This window comes from Mytilus californianus, unplaced genomic scaffold (genome assembly GCF_021869535.1).
Source record: "Mytilus californianus isolate M0D057914Y unplaced genomic scaffold, xbMytCali1.0.p SCAF_3, whole genome shotgun sequence".
NCBI classification, from domain to species: Eukaryota; Metazoa; Mollusca; class Bivalvia; order Mytilida; family Mytilidae; genus Mytilus; species Mytilus californianus.
In genome coordinates, this window is record NW_026262679.1 from 84,895,360 (window position 1) to 84,917,706 (window position 22,347).

General features: G+C 32.4%; 1 protein-coding gene across 4 annotated transcripts in view; it reads right to left on the bottom strand.

Moving 5' to 3' along the window:
- LOC127735270 (organic cation transporter protein-like) overlaps nucleotides 1–22,347 on the bottom strand; it is a 56,708-nt gene that overhangs the window by 13,822 nt on the left and 20,539 nt on the right. For 3 of the 4 annotated variants that reach the window (XM_052245393.1, XM_052245392.1, XM_052245391.1), the window contains exons 2-8: nucleotides 19,900–20,206; nucleotides 19,163–19,393; nucleotides 16,930–17,126; nucleotides 16,022–16,291; nucleotides 15,192–15,326; nucleotides 14,795–14,880; nucleotides 13,648–13,768 (exon numbers count right to left, since the gene is read on the bottom strand). In XM_052245393.1, coding sequence (XP_052101353.1) covers nucleotides 13,648–13,768; nucleotides 14,795–14,880; nucleotides 15,192–15,326; nucleotides 16,022–16,291; nucleotides 16,930–17,126; nucleotides 19,163–19,393; nucleotides 19,900–20,187 — 1,328 coding nt within the window. In that variant the 5' untranslated portion in view covers nucleotides 20,188–20,206. Of the gene's footprint in view, nucleotides 1–13,647; nucleotides 13,769–14,794; nucleotides 14,881–15,191; nucleotides 15,327–16,021; nucleotides 16,292–16,929; nucleotides 17,127–19,162; nucleotides 19,394–19,899; nucleotides 20,207–21,964; nucleotides 22,052–22,347 lie in introns of all 4 variants that reach the window. The other variant, XM_052245394.1, reaches the window with a different exon arrangement.

The following is a 22,347-nucleotide window of genomic DNA, read 5'->3' on the forward strand; positions in this document are numbered from 1 at the left end:
CATAAAAACATTAAAAACATATTCATCAAGTTTTATCTTTATATGATCACTATTAAAGAAGAGAATGAAAAATTATCAATTTCATTTATTGGAATTTACCAGTCTATTGTGACGTATTTTTAGACTGGGGCATGTCGGAAGTGAAATCAATTTCATTTAAAGTCTTGTTCTCTTATAATGTTTTAGCTTAATTTAAAGGGCGTCGATGGCCGTTTTGCAAGCATATAACCAACTTAGAATAAGAAAATAAAACGAACAGATGCGCAACTTTTTCATTCATTAGTGAAAATTCCTATGGTTAAGGCAGATATAAATTTCTGATATTTTATAAATTAATAGTGCGAAAAGTGGATCGTATAATAATGTATTTTGTGAAATATTTGTTTACACGGATTATTGAACAAACATATATAACTGATACTGTGGTGACAATATATGTATTTTTTCTGACATTTTATTTCTAGCAAATATTTCCCCTCTTGGATGTGTAAATCAATACAATATGTATATTATTCTCTGACAATACCTCGTGAAGGAGTGGTTAATTCGCGGTAATTTAAAGATCGACTGTCTATAAATCTATTCTTTTGATCTTCACCTGAGTGCATTTTAGCCTCAAGCGTTTGCCGTTCCATGTGTGAATAACATCTCGGATGGATTATAAGACAGAAGTGCCAGTTTATTACACAAAGATAACAAAATATTTTAATATTCTCCTTTTTCGGGGGAAAGGGGATGGTAGCATTGATCGCCGTTAATTATTTCATTATTATTTAGTACGCTTCATTACAAATACATTATGACATTAAACATGTTTTCCGCATACCTGAACAATGTATAAAAATGTTATTATAATAATGATAAGAAAAGTTTGAATCGAAATAATGGATTAATTTAGAAATAAAATGGAATACTAACGTATACCAACTATGAAATTCAAATTTGTGTCTAGAGAAGTAAAAACTAGCATTTCAATAATTTGTTGAATCCGAGGCGCTTTTTACTACCTCATCGGGAACGCTCTATTCCCTCTATTCCAATTATTTAATACCTCGCCAAGTATAAATATTTGGTTTATATGACCTAAGGATGTTAAAAAATTTTGGAAACTATTTAAGATCAACTTTGCCAGATTTAAATGGAACTGAAAACAAAAGACAAATATAAGTTTAAATATAATTACGAATCTTTGTGTATTAAACTCGTGACCTGTCCGTCTTTTATAAGTCACCCAAATACTTTTTTAACAGAATGCCGATGGTTATTTCAATGTCTTGAATATTACTTTCAATTGGGACAGAAAGTTGTACACAGGATGTGTAAAGCACACCTGACAGTATTTGGTATTAGTACTGCAACCAGAGTTCATATTTTACAACTTGAATGTACTGGAAGAACACACACGCCTAAATTGTATATCGATGGAAAGAGGAAAATGTGTACAATAAGAAAAAATTGGTCGAAAAAACCCAGAGTTGTCACATTTTTGTGAAATTGAGGTCAAAGTTCAAACCTAAAAAAATCATAAATTCAACCATGAGGAAAAAAGAAGGAATTTTCAAAGATCTATTCGTAGAATGCTACAAAAACGATTTACTCACAAGCATATGCTGCAAATGATGTCAAAATGACAAATTTTACTATTTGTATGAAGAGCTGCCATTACAAAATTTTGAACATTCTGAATTTTCTCAATTTATAACATAGCAAATGTAGATGTGGCCTTGACCTTTTCACACCCATTAACTTTCACATTGCTTATTATTTTTCACTACAACATATAACAAGATTTATTTTCTAAAACGTTAAACACCAGTTAATCAAAATATTTCAGTATTTTTTTGTCAAATTCAATTTCAGTAATTTTTCTTCGTTTTACAAAAAAACAAATTTCAAACACTGAAACTATGTTTTTCAATTTTAATCGGAAAATAAGTATGTGGATATAGATAAATACATATCGTGTACTTTCAAAGTCAGACAGATTAGTTATAACATAAAACAAGAGGCTCTAAAGAGCCTGTGTCGCTCACCTAGGTCTATGTGCATCTTCAATAAAAAGTAAAATCACAAAAATACTGAACTCCGAGGAAAATTCAATCGGAAAGTCCCTAATCACATGGCAAAATCAAATGACAAAACACATCAAACGAATGGACAACAACTGTTATTAAATAATGGATACTCTCCATCTTTGTTGACTAGAATAGAATTCATGACAAACATCTCTTCTTTGTTGATCTAGATTTTTGCTTATTTAAGTTTCTATCTATCTAATATGGTTTTTCAGATATAAGGCAAACGGTTGATCAAAACCATCATTTATGGGCAATAACACCAATAAGGGGTCGTCAGACGATTTCAACTATTCAACTTATTTGTAGATCTTGTCTTGCTGATCATTTTTGCCTATTTAAGTTTCTATCTATCTATTATACTTTTTTAGATATAAGGCAAACACGCCAAAAGTTAGTAAAAATCGCCATTAAAGGACAATAACTCAGATAAGGGGTCATCAGACGATTTCAACCAAATTGACTTATCTGTAGAACTTATATTGCTGATCGTATTTGCCAGATCAAGTTTCTCTCTATATATATTATAATTTTCAAGATAATAGGTAAAAATGAATAAAAATGGTAAAAATTTGCCATTTAAGGGCAATAACTCCTATAAGAAGTCGTCTGACAGTTTGGAAGCAAATGAACAATGGGTAGATCTCATCATTCCAAACATTTCTGCCTTGTCAGATTTTCTCTATTTATAGTGGTTTTTAAGATAATAGACAAAACTTGCAGTTTACCCCATGTTCTATTTTCAGCCATGTCAGCCATGTTGGTTAGTAGGCGAGATCATCGGACACATATTTTAAACTAGATACCCTAATGATGATTGTGGCCAAGTTAGGTTAAATTTGGATCAATTGTTTCAGAGAAGAAGATTTTTGGAAAAGTTAACGACGACGGACGACGACGACGACGGACGACGACGACGACGGACGCCAAGTGATGAGAATAGCTCATCGGGCCAGGTGAGCTACAAATGTTATAGTCAACCGAGGCCAATGCCAGGTTGCTTTGTTTTGCCGGTTTGTTTAGTGTTAAACAAAATCAATTCTATGCTTGGACATTCACTTAGTGGGATTTTTATAAACCAATATTATGCAAGAGTTACCATGAGAAAATGCTACAAGAAAAGGACAAGAAGTTCCAATAAAATTGCCAAAGGAGTTTGAACAAATTCCAATACAAAACAAGGAACCAAATATATAACAATTTAATACAGATAAAAGAAATATGGTGCAGTTAGAAATAGACAAATTTTTACACAAACAAATTATAAACTATTGACACAGAGATATGTCTCGCCTGTCGGCATGGAATTCAGAAAAAGACAATCTGATGGACAGCAACATGATTTATTAATGCAGTCGCTGGACCATTATCTAGTAGGCAGGGCCTGAACAGAATCGTCAAACTGATATGTACTGACAGTAATGCAACTTCATACAAAATATCTTTGATCTATCACAAGTAGATCCTATCAAACTAACTTCAGCAGAAAACTTAACATTGAAAATTGCTAATTAATTCAAAGTCATTGGACCATGACTTAGGGGGAGGGCCTCGAAATAGTCGCCTAACTGATATGTACCGATATATTGCAACTTTATATTAAATATCAACGATATATCACAAGTATTTTCTATCAAACTAACTTAAGCAGAAAACTTAACATTGAAAATTGCCAATTAATTCAAAGTAGGCAGTAGAGAATGACCTAGGGGGCAGGGTCTCGAAATAGTCGTCAAACTGATATGTACTGATTGTAATGCGACTTCATACAAAATAGCATTGATCTATCACAAGTAGATCCGATCTACTATCAAACTAACTAAAGCAGAAAACTTAACATTGAAAATTGCTAAATAATTCAAAGTCAATGGACCATGTCCTAGGGGACAAGGCCTCAAAATAGTCATCAAACTGATATGTATTGATAGTAATGCAACTTTATATCAAATATCATTGATCTATCATAAGTATTTCCTATCAAACTAACTTAAGCAGAAAACTTAACATTGGAAATTGCTAATTAATTCAAAGTTGCTGGACCATGACCTTGGGGGCAGGGCCTCGAAATAGTCGTCAAACTGTTATGTACTGATAGTAATGCAATTTTATATTAAATATCAATGATCTATGACAAGTAGTTCCTATCAAACTAACTTAAGTAGAAAACTTACAATTGTTGACGCCGTCGCCGGAAAGGCAACCCCTATGTCTCGCTTTCCGCGACTTTCGTTGCAGGCGAGACAATAAACCAGTGACATATGTTAAAAATCAATATGTTTCAAATATTTTTATAAGACCAAAAAGGATGGCACATGTAGAGTGATTTGAAAATTAAAAGTTCTCAACAATGGTATTTTCACATTTTAAAATGGAAATATTGAAATCAGCAATACAATGTGTGTCCAAAAATTGCTGTTTTGCTTCTGTCGATTTGAAAGACACATATTATTCTATTTCTATTGACAACAAATATGGTAAGTATTTACGGTTTTATTGGAATGATTAGTTGTATGAGTATACATGTTTGCCTAATGGGCTGACAACTGCGCCAAGGATATTTACAAAAGTTTTAAAAGTGCCATTTTCACATCTAAGAAAAATTGGACACAAAATGTAGCTTACATTGATGACAGTCTTTTGATCAGTGATAATTGATCGCAATGTACAGTTAATATTTCAGATACTGTTACCATATTGGATAAATTAGGCTTTACTATTTATCCAGTCAAGTCTGTTTTTGAACCGACACAAACAATTACATTTTTAGGATTTGTGTTGAATTCTTTAACAATGACAATTAAACTTACTACTGAAAAAGCACAAGCAATAAACTTTTATGCTGTAAATGTGTTAAAAACAGACAGATGTCAATCAGGCAGTTTGAACAGATTATAGGGAAATTGATTGCTGCTGAACCAGGAATTGAACATGCTCTTATATTCATGAAATCTTTAGAAATAGAAAAAGACAAGTTTTTAAAACAAAACAAAACAATGGAAATTTTGACAATAAAATTATAAAATTATGATTTCAAATGAATCGGTAGATGTGTTAAATTGGTGGATTTCTCATGTTGAGTCTAGTTTTAAGCCATTAGTTCGAACTGACCCTGAGATGATTTTAAAAACAGACAGTTCAACCACTGGTTGGGCTGGTGTTGTTGACAATACACAACTTCAGACCATAGGGATTTTGGTCATATGCAGAGCAGAAATTGCATATAAACTATTTAGAACTGAAAGTTGCATTTTTATCATTAAAATGTTTTTGTTCAACAAAATCCGATAAACATGTGAGATTATACATAATATGGTAGCTGTGAACTATATAGACAAAATGGGAGGTAGAATTGGGTCTCTCAATCACTTAACAAGGGAAATATGGCAGTGGTGTATACAAAGAAACATTTGGTTAAGTGCTTGTCATTTCCCGTGAAAAACCAATGTTGAAGCGAACAAATTGTCACGTTCTAATAATACAGATCTTGAACGGAAACTTAACACCAATGTTTTTTTATGTACATTAATTCAGTATATGGCCCACATGATATTGATTTATTTGCTTCAAGGATAAATCATCAGTTATCAAGATATATGTCATATTTACCTGATCCAAATGCTGAAGCAGTAGATGCTTTTTTCTATAAGATGGACTAACTTAAACTCATATGTTTTCCTCCTTTCAGCATGGTAGGAAAAGTAATTCAAAAACTGATTTTGGAAGAAGCAGAATTAACCTTAATAGCACCCTTGTAGAGCACTCAACATTGGTTTCCTCAAATACTGCATCATACAGTTCAGGACTCTTATGTAATACTGAGGAAAAAAGGACAATACTACCAACAGACCCTCAAAAGAAACATCCGTTGAAAAAACTGATTTTCGGAGTCTTTAGATTTTTGGGCAAATTGTACAAAATACAGGACTATCAAGAAAGGCTGCAGAAATTATCATCTCATCCTAGAGACAAAGTACACAAAAACAATATTGAACATATCTCAAAGAATGGTGTACATTTTGTTGTGAACGAAAGATTTATATTTTTACTCCAACTGAGGTGGATGTAGTTGAATTTTTGACAGGTTTATATGAGTCAGGCGTAGGATAGAGTTCCATCAACACAGTACGATCTGCTTTATCATCATATTTAACATTGGGAAAAACCCTGCCAATTGGTCAGTGGCCTTTAGTTATAAGGTTCCTTCGAGGAGATTTAAATAAACGACCAATGTTTCCTAGATATCAGCCGACATGGGATGTTAATGTTGTATTAGATTTATTTTATTGCTTTATCACCTGTAAAGGTTTTTTCATTGAGATGTTTAACTTTGAAATAAGTAATGTTATTAGCACTAGTTACTGGACAGAGAATACAGACTTTACGTTGTGAAGATTTAGATTTTATGAAAATCACAGAAGACAATGTTATAATTGAAATAAATGAGATTTTGAAAACATCAAAACCAGGAAAACATTTATCACTAATATGCTTGCCAGCATTTGTTGAAAACTCAAGACTGTGTATTGTAACTCTTTTAAAAGCGTATATCGAGAGAACATCTGCAATACGTAAATCTCAATAACGTTTTGTTACATAAAACCATACCATCATCCTACAAAGTCAACAATTAGTAATTGGATTAGATTAGTTTTAAAACTTGCAGGTGTATTATTTCTATGTTTAAAACGCACAGTACTAGGGGAGCTTGTACATCAGAAGCGCTTAGAGCTGGAGTGTCAGTAAATTCTATACTAACATCAGTAGGATGGACCAATGAGTCTACGTTTAGGCAATTTTACAATAGACCAGCTACTGTTCAAGAGTACAATGATAACTATAGTTCGAGTACTTCGTGGAAAACAGTTTTGTTTTTGCTAATATTGTAGCAATTTACATGATGTATATGTTAATAAAATATCATTTGAACAATTTGTTATCTTTACCAAAAGTCCATATTGCATTGATGTGGGTTTATTGTCTACAATTTATTATTATATCGGTATGTCATTGAAACAATTATGGATATAAGTAATTGTTACCGCGAGTATGATTCAGATACTCATGTGCCAAACTTTAGATTTTTTTTACATAATTATAGTGATTTTGGAATCCAATACATGATTATTTTGTAATTTTTCAAAACATGTATACATTACATCTATTCAAGTAAATTGGCTCTCAAATCTCATGGTAACTCTTGCATAATTTTGGTTGATAAAAAGTGTAAAATTAAATGAGGCTAAGTTATAAGACGATACTTATTAACTCTTAGCATAACTTTTGGTTTATAAAAAAATTAATCAAATATATATTATAACTAACTTAAAGCCTCTTTTAATTTTACAATTATCTTGGTAAAATGTGTAGTCTCATAATTTATTTATGTAAGTGATTCATTATAATGTTAATTTGCTAATGTTGTAACTTGAAAATCTATCAAGACACTCACAAAACTTGTCCTTGAAAAGCTACACACATTAGCTCTGGTCTTCATTAAATAGGGGTAAACAGTAAAATAAGATTCGAAAAGTTACAGTGGTAAACTATATACAAGAATCTTAGCTAGACGTCAAACTCCTCGTCATCGTTTGCGGATCTAGTACGTGTATGAGCATTGCAGCACGCTTCACTTCCTTGACACGGACAAAGTTCGGTGCAAGACAGACTTTGTTCAAAGCAAGCACAGCTTTTGGGCACAAAGATTTACATTTACAGGTAGAAAGCAAATCTTGCAAATAATTTGAGGACATTTGCCCCTTGAATGAGGTGGTTTTAATACATTTTTGCCTTCCCATCCAAAGTCTAAAGGAGACTGCTGTGGTGGTTGTGCAATATTTGAAGCAGTCCAAATACTTGTCTGAAGTGAAACTCTTAAAACTTGTTGCAGGAAAGTTGATTCGCAAAGGAGTAGTTTGGCCCAGCTAGCATCTTTTTTGTTTAGTTTTCCTTACCCGGAGTTTATTCAACTCACTGTGATAAATTTTGCTTTCCGATTCTGGTCATAGAGCCTTGCAACAAATGTTCTGCTAATAGCAACAGATTTTTCATTGTCAACACTTGAAAGATGGTCTAAATCAACGAAGTTTTAAAACTTTTTAAACAGTTTTCTTCCCTATTCCAAACATTGATGATGTGGTGTCATAACCTGTAAAAGCATGAAAAGCAGGTAAAACTTTACACATGACAGGGATTAACATACTGCATATTTCATGTACAGGGAGGAATCTACCACCATCTTTATTGCTGGTTATTGTCCCTGTTTGAAACCACAGTTCCTGGGTGTTTTTCAATTATGGGAAGAAATGCACACAAAGAATAAAGATGTCTGTATCTGGAGACTTTATAATTATTCGACACTTATTGTTTTGGCTTCCAAACTCTTTATCAGCAAACATAGCATGCAGGATCATTCGCGTGCCTGCCTCTTCGTGTGTGCTGAACAAATCCTGACAGTCAGTTACCGCTTTGGAAGATAACTTTTTCACAACAATTGGGTCAACAAAAATACCCGCTAGATAGAGTTCATCCCCAAGCGAAGTCAGCACAGGTGACTGAGCATGATGACGAAAGTTAAAATCACCCAGGAACTTACATGGAGCCTGTTTATTTGCGTTTACGTTCAAAATTTTGTCCAGTCTGGTATGGATCGACCATCTATTACCTATCAATACCTCTTAACATGGAGCGCAAAATTATCCAGTGAATCTCTGATGTGTTTTCCATTTTTTCAGCACAATTTTGTCTATATTGTCGGCACCTTCTTGTATCAAACAACCTCCTTGGTATTCTGAAACAATGCCGTCTGGAACATTTATACCGTCTTGAATACAGTCAACCTCGTGAATGGCAATGCTTGCCAGGTATCGTCTAACCTCTGCATTGGAAACATAACAGCCATGTGAATACAAATTTTCTTTCAATGTCCGTGAGCTGTATCCATATTATAACTACACGGCCAGTCCCAAATGAAATGGGGTGAATGTAGATTTTGCTACAGAAACGATGGATTCAGCCATAAATTTACGAATTTTATCTTTAGGTACAACATACGGTTCAGAGCTTAACACTATATTTGACATCCCTTGTTCCTGCTGTGTCTGAATTGTGATTGCGTTGCCATAATAACTAATTGGTTTGTTCTGAAATTTTGCAGATCGGTAAGTATCGGTGACATTCTTGCAAAAAGTGATCGGTATATGTCGAGGATGTGTGACATAAGAAAAGCCTTTTATGGAAGAACAGATTATCATTTACAATAGTTATTATAATAACTTAAAAGCAAGTCCATGCTCTAATTCGTCGGTATCTGTATTGTCTGATTGCACATGTGTTGACTTCAATAAATACTTGGTAATGCTTGCTAAATGGTAAACCGCATTTGAAAAAAAATGTGTTCTCGCGATTATCTTTACCATAGATAAATCATTACTCCCAATAACATCTCAAAGACTGTCATTAAGTTCACCCGACTCGATTTTGTGCCGTTTTCTGTCCTCTTCGAAGGTTTTGTTTTAACACAAAAAAAACATGCTTTAATATACAAACTTCCAGAAGGAAACTGAGCGCAAGTTTGTATAAATGTATCAGGTTGTGGAGATACATGTGTTTTTGATTGGTCACACTTTTGGCTCTCTGTTTCTAATTTAAGGAGACTACAATTTTGCCTGCTGGTGTATGTCTTGAAACATGACCGATGATATATAACTATTTCATTCAAGGAATGCAGATAATCAAGAGAAGTTAGTTGTTGTATCACTCTGTCGTACAAAAACTCTCCGCGAATATCCATAGCGTCAACAATACTTTTTTCCCCTCGCATGCATATTAATTGCTCTAATGATGAACATTGACACACAATGCATTTATCCCACACTATCTCATTCTTTCTTCTTTTGTGACTAGAAGGAGTAAACGTTTCAGGACTACCATAACACGCCATTATCCGGAAAAAAAATCTTGTCCAAGGATTCGGTTAACTTTTAGAAGAAGTCAAAATTTAATGTACAAAATCACATCGAAACTATCAAATTCATTGTTGAGCAAAACGACCTAATAATTGAACTTGATAAATCATTACTATAAATAATGAAGCTGATTGTAGGATATGAAATTTCCATAATTAAAAAAGGTACTAGTGATGTTTTTATTTTTAAGATTTTAACAAAACTATTTGGAGTTTGCCCGTTGAAAATGGCATGCAGTATCACAATAATATAATCTTTCCTCTTAAATGTAAAATACTGTTTTTGAATCATATGGTTTCTCGTTTTCAAAGAAAAATGCGTTAAAAATCCATCTAAAAAACTGCGAACTTTAAGTTTTAAAGTCTTATTCGGGAATGGTATTTTATTTATGTCTTCATCATTCCGATAATCCTTGATTATATGTGCATCGAAAATATTTTTATTAGAGATGAACCAAGAATGAATAAATGTTGTTTAACCATATCCTTAAATTTATATACATCATTTTGATACTTGGGTATGCCATGCTTGTTTTGGGACTTTGTGGTATTTAGATATCACGTGGTAATTTTATGCCAGATGCTGTCAAGATGGCATCATGTCGAAAATTAATAGTCAGATTTAAAAATCTAATTTTATGACTTATCCAGGAAAATTAAACGATAATATTATTGAATGTATGCATATTTCTATGGAATAAACATAATATATTTTTTTCATTTTTGAGTGAAGTTTCCCTTTAAACACAATTCAACACGTTCACTGTTCAATAAGTGAAATAAACATCCTTAACATTGCTGACAAATCTTGTTTGACACAAGGGAACAGAGCACAAAGTTTGAAAGCTTTTACTGTGACTTGACTATAGGTGTTGCTGTTTACCTTTACCTATTGTTCAACCAGATTGTAAAATTGACAATACAATTGGGACATTCAAATTGACCAGCTGCCAGATTTAAATCTCACTGAACCAGCAAGAATCTATTTGATGGATTTACCTACGAAAGGTCCATGAAGTGACTTCACCCGTTCAGTGGTTAAATGTTGTCCAAACTTAAAACTGACTATTGTTGAGTTATAGATGAAAACAGCAAATTTTCAGGAAAATATCATTGGATATTTTAAAAAAAAGACTCAATTATTCCAATAACAATAATAATGATAACAATAATAATGTAAATATAAAAAAGAAGGTGTGGTATGATTGCCAATGAGACAACTCTGCACAAGAGACCAAATGACACAGAAATTAACAACTATAGGTCACCGTACGGCCCTCAACAATGAGCAAAGCTCATACCGCACAGTCAGCGGTTAAAACTGTTATTAGGAAATGAAATTTAATAGTACATGATCAATTAACAAATTTTGTATCCTGACCCATTTGCAATTATAAAACAGTGCTGATTTCAGTAAATAACATAACATGCCTACAGTTTAAATTAGTATATATGGTATGAAAAAAAGCTTGAGTATGGCCACAATATGCAAACGATTATATGTTCTAATTTTTGCTATAAATTGCTGTTTTTTTTTTTTAATTTCATTTCCCAATGTTTTTCTTTAGAGAATCCTAAAATAAGCAAAGGAAATAAACATTGAAATTACAGTTTTTTTTTCATTGAAATGAATGTATTCGTAAAAGGCCATACAATTGCCAAAGAAACATAACATTTAGAAGGAAAAGGAGAGATTTTTACTTTACTGTCATTTCAAATTTTAGGAGTGAGCAAGCCAGAACAAGAATATATATGTTTTTTTCTTGCAGGGTATTTAATTGCATGTCATATAATGCACTACCTTTTCCTCTTTATTTTTTCATAGCCAAATACTATGAGTGCTTGGATTTCTTTGATATTGTTGAAAAGACCTCTTTCATCTCTTTGGCTTTGTCTAATGGGAGATAACTCAGAATTTTGTAATTTTTGATTATTTCCAATACATGTATCACATTACAAATTTTTTGGATATTTTATTCATATTTTTCCCTATATCGCTTGATTTTACTATATCCACAGTATTCAGTTTTTATTTTATTTCCCATGATATATATCCCAATTAAACAATATTAGATCCAGAATTTTATGATGATTATTTCCCATATCGCATTCAAAATTGTTATCCTAATGTTATGAGTTTTTTTGGAAATATTTTACTTTTATTATTCACTTTATCACTAGATATCTTCATATTAGATCCAGAATTTTATAATGAGTATTTTCAAAATCACATTTAAACATTTAAAGCCAGAGAAACATGTTGGTTGCACTTATTTCTTCTACTTGCATTCCAGATTGAATTTTTGTAACTTTTTAATTAACTAAATCCCATCTTATAAAAAGTGAATTCCCTTGAGAGAACACAGTATTTTTATGCACAAAAATCTTAATAGATTTCAAAGAAAAACACTGCAAGGTATACTCCAAAATTATTTTGGCTTTTACATGTACATCATCATGTGAAAGCCACACAAAACATTTTGAATGAATTATTTCCTCCTAGATACATTTATGACAATCCAGTCAAAGTCACATTTTAAGAAGCAAAATTAAATGGCATCTAGAAGTGAATTCAAATAAAATTAATCCCAATTCTTTATGCACATTGATTCGAATAGATTTCTAACACTGCGAATAAAAGAGGGACGAAAGATACCAGAGGGACAGTCAAACTCATAGATCGAAAACAAACTGACAACGCCATGGCCAAAAATAAAAAGACAAACAGACAAATAATAGTACAGATGACACAACATAGAAAACCAAAGACTAAGCAACACGAACCCCACCAAAAACTGGGGGTGATCTCAGGTGCTCCGGAAGGGTAAGCAGATCCTGCTCCACATGTGGCACCCGTCGTGTTGCTTATGTTATTACAAATCCGGTAAATAGTCTAATTCGGTAAGTCACATTTCAAACACTGCGAATAATAATCCAAAATGAAAAATTTGAAGGGATATATATTAAGAACTGCATATCCATCTAAAAACTGAAACTGAAAACACCTGAATAGCTATTTCTTGTTTCACTGACAACTGGACAATACTATGTATAAGGATTAATAATTTAAAGATTCATTTATTATGTAAAAACAGTTTTAATTTTCATACATATTAACATGCTGTTAAGAAAATCTTTCGACTGATTTAGATTTTTGGGTCAAAATTAGATTAATCATCTATATATGGGTTTTAAAACAATGAAAACCAATGATATTTTCTTCCCTATCAATTTTATAATAGAATATTCCTAGGTGAAGAAAAACATCAGGAAAAAGCTTGCTGTAAGGTTGGGTTATGTGAATAAAAAACAGTACAGATAGCCTCAAGGTAGACTCAACTCTAACAATACCAACTGGTCAATTTAAATGTCCCAATTGTATTGTCAATTTTACAATCTGGTTGAACAATAGGTAAAGGTAAACAGCAACACCTATAGTCAAGTCACAGTAATTTTCCAGTTGATTGCTATGAGCAGTAACTCATACTGACCATTACAGCATGAGCTGACATGGTCTAAAATTTGATATTCATGATTTATTGATTAAACTTTGACCTATCTTCTTTTTTCTAGACAATTCTATTCAAAGAATATAGAGATTTAGAGTACCTGATTACTGTTGGGAAGATCTCGCTACCATACAGATATGTAACTGAATAGGAGCCAGTAATACCAAACTTTCCTATCATGGCTAATGTAATAATTAGTGGCTTTAGATCAGTACCATCATCTGAAAATAGTCAGAAATGCATACAATACAATGAAAAAAACTGCACCAATGTTTTCCTTTAGGTAAAAGGTAATGATAAAACTATAAGATTTAACCTGGTAGTTATAAAACATAATTCTTATTACTATATATATATATATATATACACACACATATTTTTAGTTTAATCCACAATATCTAATTACAACGCAAGGGTTGAATATTTGTGTGTGTTAAGGGCATACAATACAGTTTGATCCCACAGTGACTTTTTAAAGAAAATTTGCATACAAACATTTTTTCACTTCGTCAATGCAAATTTGCAATTAATAATATACCATAATGAGCTACTTTTAGAGATAAATATGATCGGAATTTTAGGCATTTACTCCAAATTTTGATAAATACAAGCATATTTTTGTTAACACATTTGGAATATCTTCTTTACATAAGTATGCTACAATTTGGGTAACAATTCTTTGGAAATAAGTTAGTTTTATCAAATTTACAAGTTTTAAATAAACCGGCAAATTTTGCTGAATATCTATTTAATTTAAAAACATTCATCTGAAATTAGTTCATAAAAATTGGTACAAATGATTTTCATACATAAACCAGTACAATGCCATTTAAAAAAAAAAGAGGGTTCCATTTACTTTTTTTCAAACTAATGATCAAAATCAATCGAAAATTGCATCTTTTTCCAATATGTGGCAGTTTGACGTCGCAAAAAAATAACATTTTACGTTATCAACGTCATTACCTCCCCTGTGACTGTATTGAATGCCCTTTAATATATTTCGATTAGTTTTCATTCAGTATTTCTGGTTCACTGAGTTTAATACACAATGATATAGCGGGTAACCTAATCTGTAATAATCTTCTTTTTTTTAATAATCAAACATTTATAATTTCTATACATAAATTGACTTCAACTTGACTATTAATAGTAAACATTACAGTCATCTTAGTTTTCTATCTTAAAATGTGAATAAATAAAATGACATTTTATTACATTTTTACTGTGGTCTTCCAATTTCTACATACCTGTTGTTTCTGGAACAAATATTGTAACTATGCTCATAATACCACACAAGAACATGAAAAATATAAGTGGTTTTCGTCTGCCCAATCTGTAATTAAACAAAAGATAAAAATGATAAAGCTAACAAAGATTTTTTCAATAAAGGGAGTTAATCCACAAACGATTATCATTATTCAATGTTTCATTGAAAGTATTAACGTTCAAAAGGTTTCCACATAAAATTATCATTTTCATTCTCATTATAATTTAATTAAAACAAGTTAAAAAATTCCACCATCTAAATATTTTTTTCCAAAACAGTTTTGGTTTTAAATACAAGTTTGAAAGGCTGAAAAATATAAAAACATCAGGACCTAAAAAGAACAGCTGAAAACTTTTAGTTCAAATTGGCAAACTTACAAATTAATGGCTATGACACAAATTATTTGTGCTGGTATCTCTACAGCACCACTTATTCCAAGGTTGAGAAACTGGTTCCCATGTAAAGTAGGTGTGGCAAATAATATACCAAAATAGCAGATACTATTAGCAAACCTGTAATATATTAGTGGTCATCAAGAAGGTGCAGCAAATAATAAACCAAATTAACTTATACTATTGGCAAACCTGATTTAAGTGTGGCAAATAATAAACCAAGTTCAACATCCTGTCATTTTTGGATTCAAAGAAAATCCAAATCCTGATCATATGTATACTTTTAATATATTCATAAACATTTCAGCAATTTATAAAAGTTCTTGAAAACTGTAGGAGAAGCTAGCTGAATAAACTATGTACCCATGAACACAATTTTCAACCCCTAAAAATTTATAATGCTTAAGTTGCATCATGTTTCAAATATAATCATCAGTGAATAACATAGTGTCTACCTATGAAAAAAATTTATTGAAAATGAACCATTTCTATGATCTACCATCAATGCGGACTTCTAAGCCAATGCTAACGATAATTCTTTATTTTGACTGCCATGAACTGAAGTCTATAAAAAAAGTTTTCCAATCCAAAGTAAAAAAAAATAACAGTGTATTCTCTTATTGAATCTAAGAGTTAGTCCATTTTGTATTTCACTGTCATGTATTTTAACGTTAAGTATAACCAGTCTGAAAATGCATCGTCTATTTTCCTCAAATGTCAACAAAGTACATTCGAATCTTGTGAATTTATATTATTTGTTGATACTTCCGTTAAACTGTCCTTAAAACAAAACTCATAACTATATACATACTCACCACAAATAAAACGTAATAATTGTATATCTTCTAATGACAGGAGTTCTAAACAGATCTAGGAATGTATAAGCTTGTTTATGATCAGATTCTACTAGGACCTCACTCCTATGGGCCACTTTTTCTGATGAGTCTTCACTTTCTTTCTCAGCTTCCTGGAACAGATGATTAGGGAAAGGGATACCGTTGATTTTACTTGCCCATTTGGTCACTTTCTTTGCTTCATTGTATCTTTTCTTGGCAATAAGCCATGGAAGAGATTCTGGAATAAACCTGTTCAAATAGAAATGTCTCTACTTATGCAACAATATGATGGCTATTTATGATTTTTTTCAAAGACTTATCATTTATTCCTTAAAATAATAAGCATTAACAGATACAGCACTTTTAACTTTTCAGAATGAAATAATCTACATATTAACAAAATTAACCAAAGACAAACAGTTTTTAGTCCAATACAACATTTAAAATGAAACAACAAGGCTAAAAAATCTCCTATCTACAACTTTTTGAGTCCTCCAATGATGTTGCAAAATACGGCAGGAACACCAGACAAAACATTTACGCTCATTGTTGAGGTTGGGTGCGTTTTATTGCAACATTCATAAAAGCACAACTGATTTATATAAATTGTAGGATTAATGCCTCAATGATGAACACTTCTAACATGGAAAAGAAATTCAGCTTGGTAGGCATGAACAATCTCAATGTATAAGCAGCTTATAATGACACAAATTAGTCTATGATATATGGCAATAATAACCTCATATTGTACTGTATATACCACCAAAATTTGGTTTAATAGATTTAAATGACTATACTTGAAATCTGGGCCATGAGTTTTTTAAAGGGGAAAACAGTTGTCTTTAGAAATAACATGTTATGAAGTCTAATTATAAACTAAATCATACCAATAAAAAAATAAAGTTAACAGATTAGGTATGGTAATGACTAGCTGTAATGTCTGCCAATCTCTCAAAAAATATCCAAATGTTGCCAACAACATAATTCCTATGCTCCAGGAACAATTAACAGCAACTGATGGATATGAACGGAAATTAGAAGGGAAAAATTCTGTCACCATTACATATGTCGCTAATGCTATAGGCTGAAAAAAAGAACATTTTGTTACTGTAAATTACAATTTGATTGTGGGGCAATTATTGACAGTATAATTATATTTCTATGTCAGATTTAATTTCTAAATTGTTGATTTAATCATGCAGTTAAGTTATTTAATACACAGATAATAATAATTTGCATCTAGCTCAAAATGATGCTAAAGGCCGTATTGAACTTGCAATGTGGTGAGAGTTGTTGTCCTATGTTTTAGGACTCACTGTGACTTTGGATGAAGAACAGCAATAAAAGCGTTATTATTTCTTTGCTTTCGGTTTATTCGTGTACAAGGAAAGACTTTGTGTCATGAATTGATATACCATAATCTTCCTTTTCTATTCTATTTAAAATGATATCAGGGTTATTTCAAAATAAATAAAAGAACAGAATTCTATTGTCTCCCGCGTTGCACATATTTTATCTATCGAAGGCACAAGGCTTATAACTAAAAAAAGCACTTTTTTTGTTCTTTAAAACTTTTTATTAATATCTTAAAAGAAATGAAGGCTTCAGAGCAAATGCAATGTGATTTCCATTATAATTTATATTTCCAAGGGGCATAACTCGTTCAAAATATTTAATTAGAACTTATTTTCGAAAGTGTCGAAGACATTGCTGATATAAACCTATGATATAAATTTCATAAAATTCTGCCAAGAATTGAACACATGAGAGCAATAACATTGCAATTTTCCATATAATCAATATTTTCAAGGGGCATAACTCTTTTGAAAATAATTGATCGACACTGATTTTTGAACTCTTCAAGTACATTGATGATATAAACCTATAATATAAATTTCATAAAAGTCTGGCAAGAATTGAACACATTAGAGCGTTCATAAGGCAATTTTCCATATAATTAATATGTCCAAGGGGCATAACTTTTTTAAAAATTATTGATTGGGACTAACATTGCCAATATAAATCTATGATTTAAGTTTAATAAAATTCTGGTAAGAATTGTACAAATGAGAGAGCTAACAATGCAATTCTCCATATAATTTATTGTTTATAATTAAAATAACTCTTTTAAACATAAGTGTTCGGCACTGATTTTTTAAACTCGTTAAAGACATTGCTGGTATAAACCTATGCTATAAGTTTTATAAAACTTAGGCATGATTTGTACAAATGAGAGCGCTAACGATGCAATTTTCCATTAAAGTAATGTGTCCAAGGAGCGCTAACAAGACTAGACGGACGGACGAACAAACGAAGGGAGGGACGGACGGACGCCCGGTATTTCCATGTCCCCCGCAACGCGTTACGAGGGGACTAAAAAATTTGGAAAGGTACTCTTGTTTTAAATAAATGTGTACAAAATTTCTGAATGACTAAATCTATGTCATATCCTCCTTAACACGTGCTTAAGTTTGATTTTCAAAAACAAATCACAAGTCATCCAGTTTAATAAAATTGCCTTCTGATTCCAAAATTAAAAAGGTTTCTGTAAAAGCCTTATTTACTTAGCATTATAAAGCATATGAATATGCAGAGAAGCATATATTAAATCTTATTTAAAGGTAGATACTTTTAAGTTTTGTCTTTGTTTAAATGCATAGTTGTTTTGTTGGTAATCATAATAATCAAAATAGTGAAATTTGAAGAACTGACCCAGTTTTATTTCTGATGTGTATTTTCTTTTAAAATTCGAAAAATCTACAACAGTAATGAGTATTTGAGCATGGTCATTGTCATGGCCAAAGTTTAACTTCCTTACCTATTCCCTTCAAAATATTATTCAAAATACCCAGAATTCATCGAGTAAATAAAGGCAGGTTTATCAAAAGTACTGTGGGTTCATTATTTGTTCGATACCAATTTTTGTGGATTTCGTAGGTATAGGTAAACCACAAATTTAAATATTCAACGAAGTACAAATCATCTATACGCTTGTATGCAGACTTCCGCAAAACCACAAAATCAATTTTCAATAAAATAACAATTTTTCATTAATCCACAAAAATTGGTTTCATGAAAATAAATTAATCCGCAGTCATAATATCAACACCTTATTCTTACCATGTTTAACATTCCAACAAAGAATCGAAGGACCGTAAACAAAATATACGTATTAGCAAAAGCTGCACAGAAACCAATGACAGCTTGTATCAACAGAAGTGTCAAAATTGTTTTCTTTCTTCCAAATCTGTCTGATAGTGGAGTCAGGAAGGTAGCCCCAATAGTATTCCCTACCATGTAAATTGTTGTGGACAACTCGTTTAAATAATCTCTATCACATACAAGATTCCACTGTAAAAAAAAAAAACAAATAGTTTATATCCATTTCAATTTTTTTTAATGTTTGTTGAAGATAGAAAGAAAAATTTATTCCTGAAAATATACTGGTAAAATTTCAACCTTTAAACTTTTAACTTTTTTAACTAATTTAACTGAATGTTCTAAGAAGTTCATCTATAGAAATCACTAGGCTGTCAACACTGAGGTTGTGAGTTCGAACCCAGTTCAAGACAGGTGCATTCGATTTTAATTGACGAAAAATGCAAGTTTACTTGCCGCAGGTCGGTGGTTATCTATGGGTACTCCAGCTTCCTCCACCAATAAAAAACTGGCAATTATAGCCAAGAGTGCTGAAAGTGGCAATAAACTCCAATAATCAATCAAATCATTGAAGAAAAACTGACGGATTGCTGCCTGCATAAATATTCACGCACCAGTAACATACATTGAAAAGATTAACATAAATAATTTAAAGATTTTCAAAATAACAGTATTACTAGTAGCATGTTAAAACTCACCTCTGTCACTATGGTTTCTTCAAACTCATCACCATACTTCCAACCATTTGGACAAGATTCAGTTGTATTCTGTCCATCAGTACTGATAGTGACATCACAAGTTCCATATATAACAGTTTTATTTTTATCAGCAACCTCTTTGCAAGAATAATCTGGTACCCCTCCCAGAAATATACTTCCCAGGACAGGCCATGCTCCTCTCATGTAGATAAAGGACAGACAAAGAAACACTAAGATCTGGAAACGACCATAATTTCCAAGGCTCTGAAGGACTCTGTCAGCATCCATTGTTAACGTGATCTAAATCCTAAAATGGAGAGGCCAAAAAGTAAATACTACTTTCAACCTGAGCGAAGAGAAACTGAAGATAATGAATCAAAAGTTTTATAATTCTGTACCCAGTAAATGAATAATTGAGAAACTTAGACATTTGGGAATTTACTTATCAAACCATTTAATTTAGTGTACAAAACAAGAGTGCACACGCTGAAATGTCTCGCCTGCTTTACTGACAATTGATTTGATGTTCAGTCTTAAAGATAAAGATTTTCCTTCAATTATAGCATAATCTTAACGTTTTTAAAGATCCATGACAATGAGGTCAAGGTCAGATAAATCCTGTTTGACAGACATGAACACCTTACAATTATTCCATATACTAAATCACAGGCACTTGTCTATGAAAAACAATGTCATTGAAAAATATGACCATGTTTACACCACAAAATCCACTCTGAGTATAGACACACCGATGCATCTGGGAAAGTTTTAAGGCATGGCTGGACCCATCTTCGCCAACCAAGGCTTACGATCCAGTCCCCTCCTATCCACCCTTGGCAGATTCAGCCAACATTTGTGATTACAATGCTGCACCATCTGCCGGTAGATAAAAGTCATGCCCATTCCGACTAAATTATTCTTGACCAATGGCAGCGCTTGAACTTGAAAATTTACGTTGACATTCAAACATTTGCGCGAGAAACATACCCAGGAACTTCAGTTAGTTGATTCAGAATTTTAAATTGTCACTAAATATTGGTCTATGTTTTGTGGATAAAGACTTGTTGAACAATTAGCAATTGGCAATTATCTATTTACATTTTCTGCATTTACACGTGATCATCTTAAAGGCGCTTTTTGATTCGAAAGTTCGCGACCGATTGTCATTTTTCAAAAATGCGAGTTAAGTACCTTGTGTTATATTAAGATAAATAGGAAATTTTTTTCAGAGTCAAGTGCCTGTGTACCAAATATAGTTGACCTAATGCTTATGATAATTGAAAAACAGACCAAAACACAAAAACTTAACATTGACCAATGAACCATGAAATCAGGCCATGGTCAGATGATACCGACAAGACCAATATGTACACCTTACAATCATTCCATACACTAACTATAGTTGACCTATTGCTTATAGTACATATTTAACCAAACAAACTTATTGATATGCAACATCCTTCAACAACTGCAAGTCATTCAGCTTCCACTCATTCACCTCAACGGTTGTCTACCAACCAAACTCAGTCAGCAACTACAAACCAACATGCAATCATCATCAAGGAACCACAATCAAAAAGTCTGTCAGAACAACTGTCTGTACCTACACCATCTTTTGTCACAACTAGCCAGCCAGTAGGGTCTACAAAGCCATTTGTTCACGTCAGCCAGTTAAACACCAGTCCTCTAGACCAGCAGCAAACCACCACTCACCAAGCTGTATTGTCAGCAAATCCCTTTGCTATTACCAGCCAACTCAGTCAACCATCAAATCCCTTTGTAACCTACAGTCCCTCGTCAACCATTCATCCATCTGTATCCACATTTAATCCATTTTCTACCCCCAGCCAGCCTAAACATGCATCAAATCCCTCTTCTCCATACAACCAGTCAACATCTAGTCCTGTTACAACTACAATCCCATTTGAAACAAAAGGTGAGCAAGACAGTTCTATTCAACAGTCATTTCCATCTAACTTCCAGACAATCCAGTCAGCAAGTAATCCATCCTTATTTCAACCAACATTTAATTACCCTGAACCTTCAACACCCATATCACTAATACCTTTTGACACACCAGAGAGGAGTACTCCGTTACATCGTAGGCCAATTCCTGACAGAAAGATTGATGGCATCTTCAAACGTCTGTTAGCTGTAGAAAAAACCAAACAGAAATTAGAAACAACCAGCAAGTAATAATGACCAATACAACTCCTTCAGGGTAACTCAACTTCTCACCTACAGACTTCAATCAACCAATCCCGGCCAGTGTCAACGAATCCAGAAACCTACCCATTTTATGATGTGCCAGAAAGTTATCGTATCACCATGAATGATCTCAACTTTATGTCGAAACACAGAAACTGTCCAGGCCTACAAAACTGCTAGATCGCCTCTTCCCAAAACTGATCACTGCTGAGCAATTCAGACTACAATATTCCTATCAAG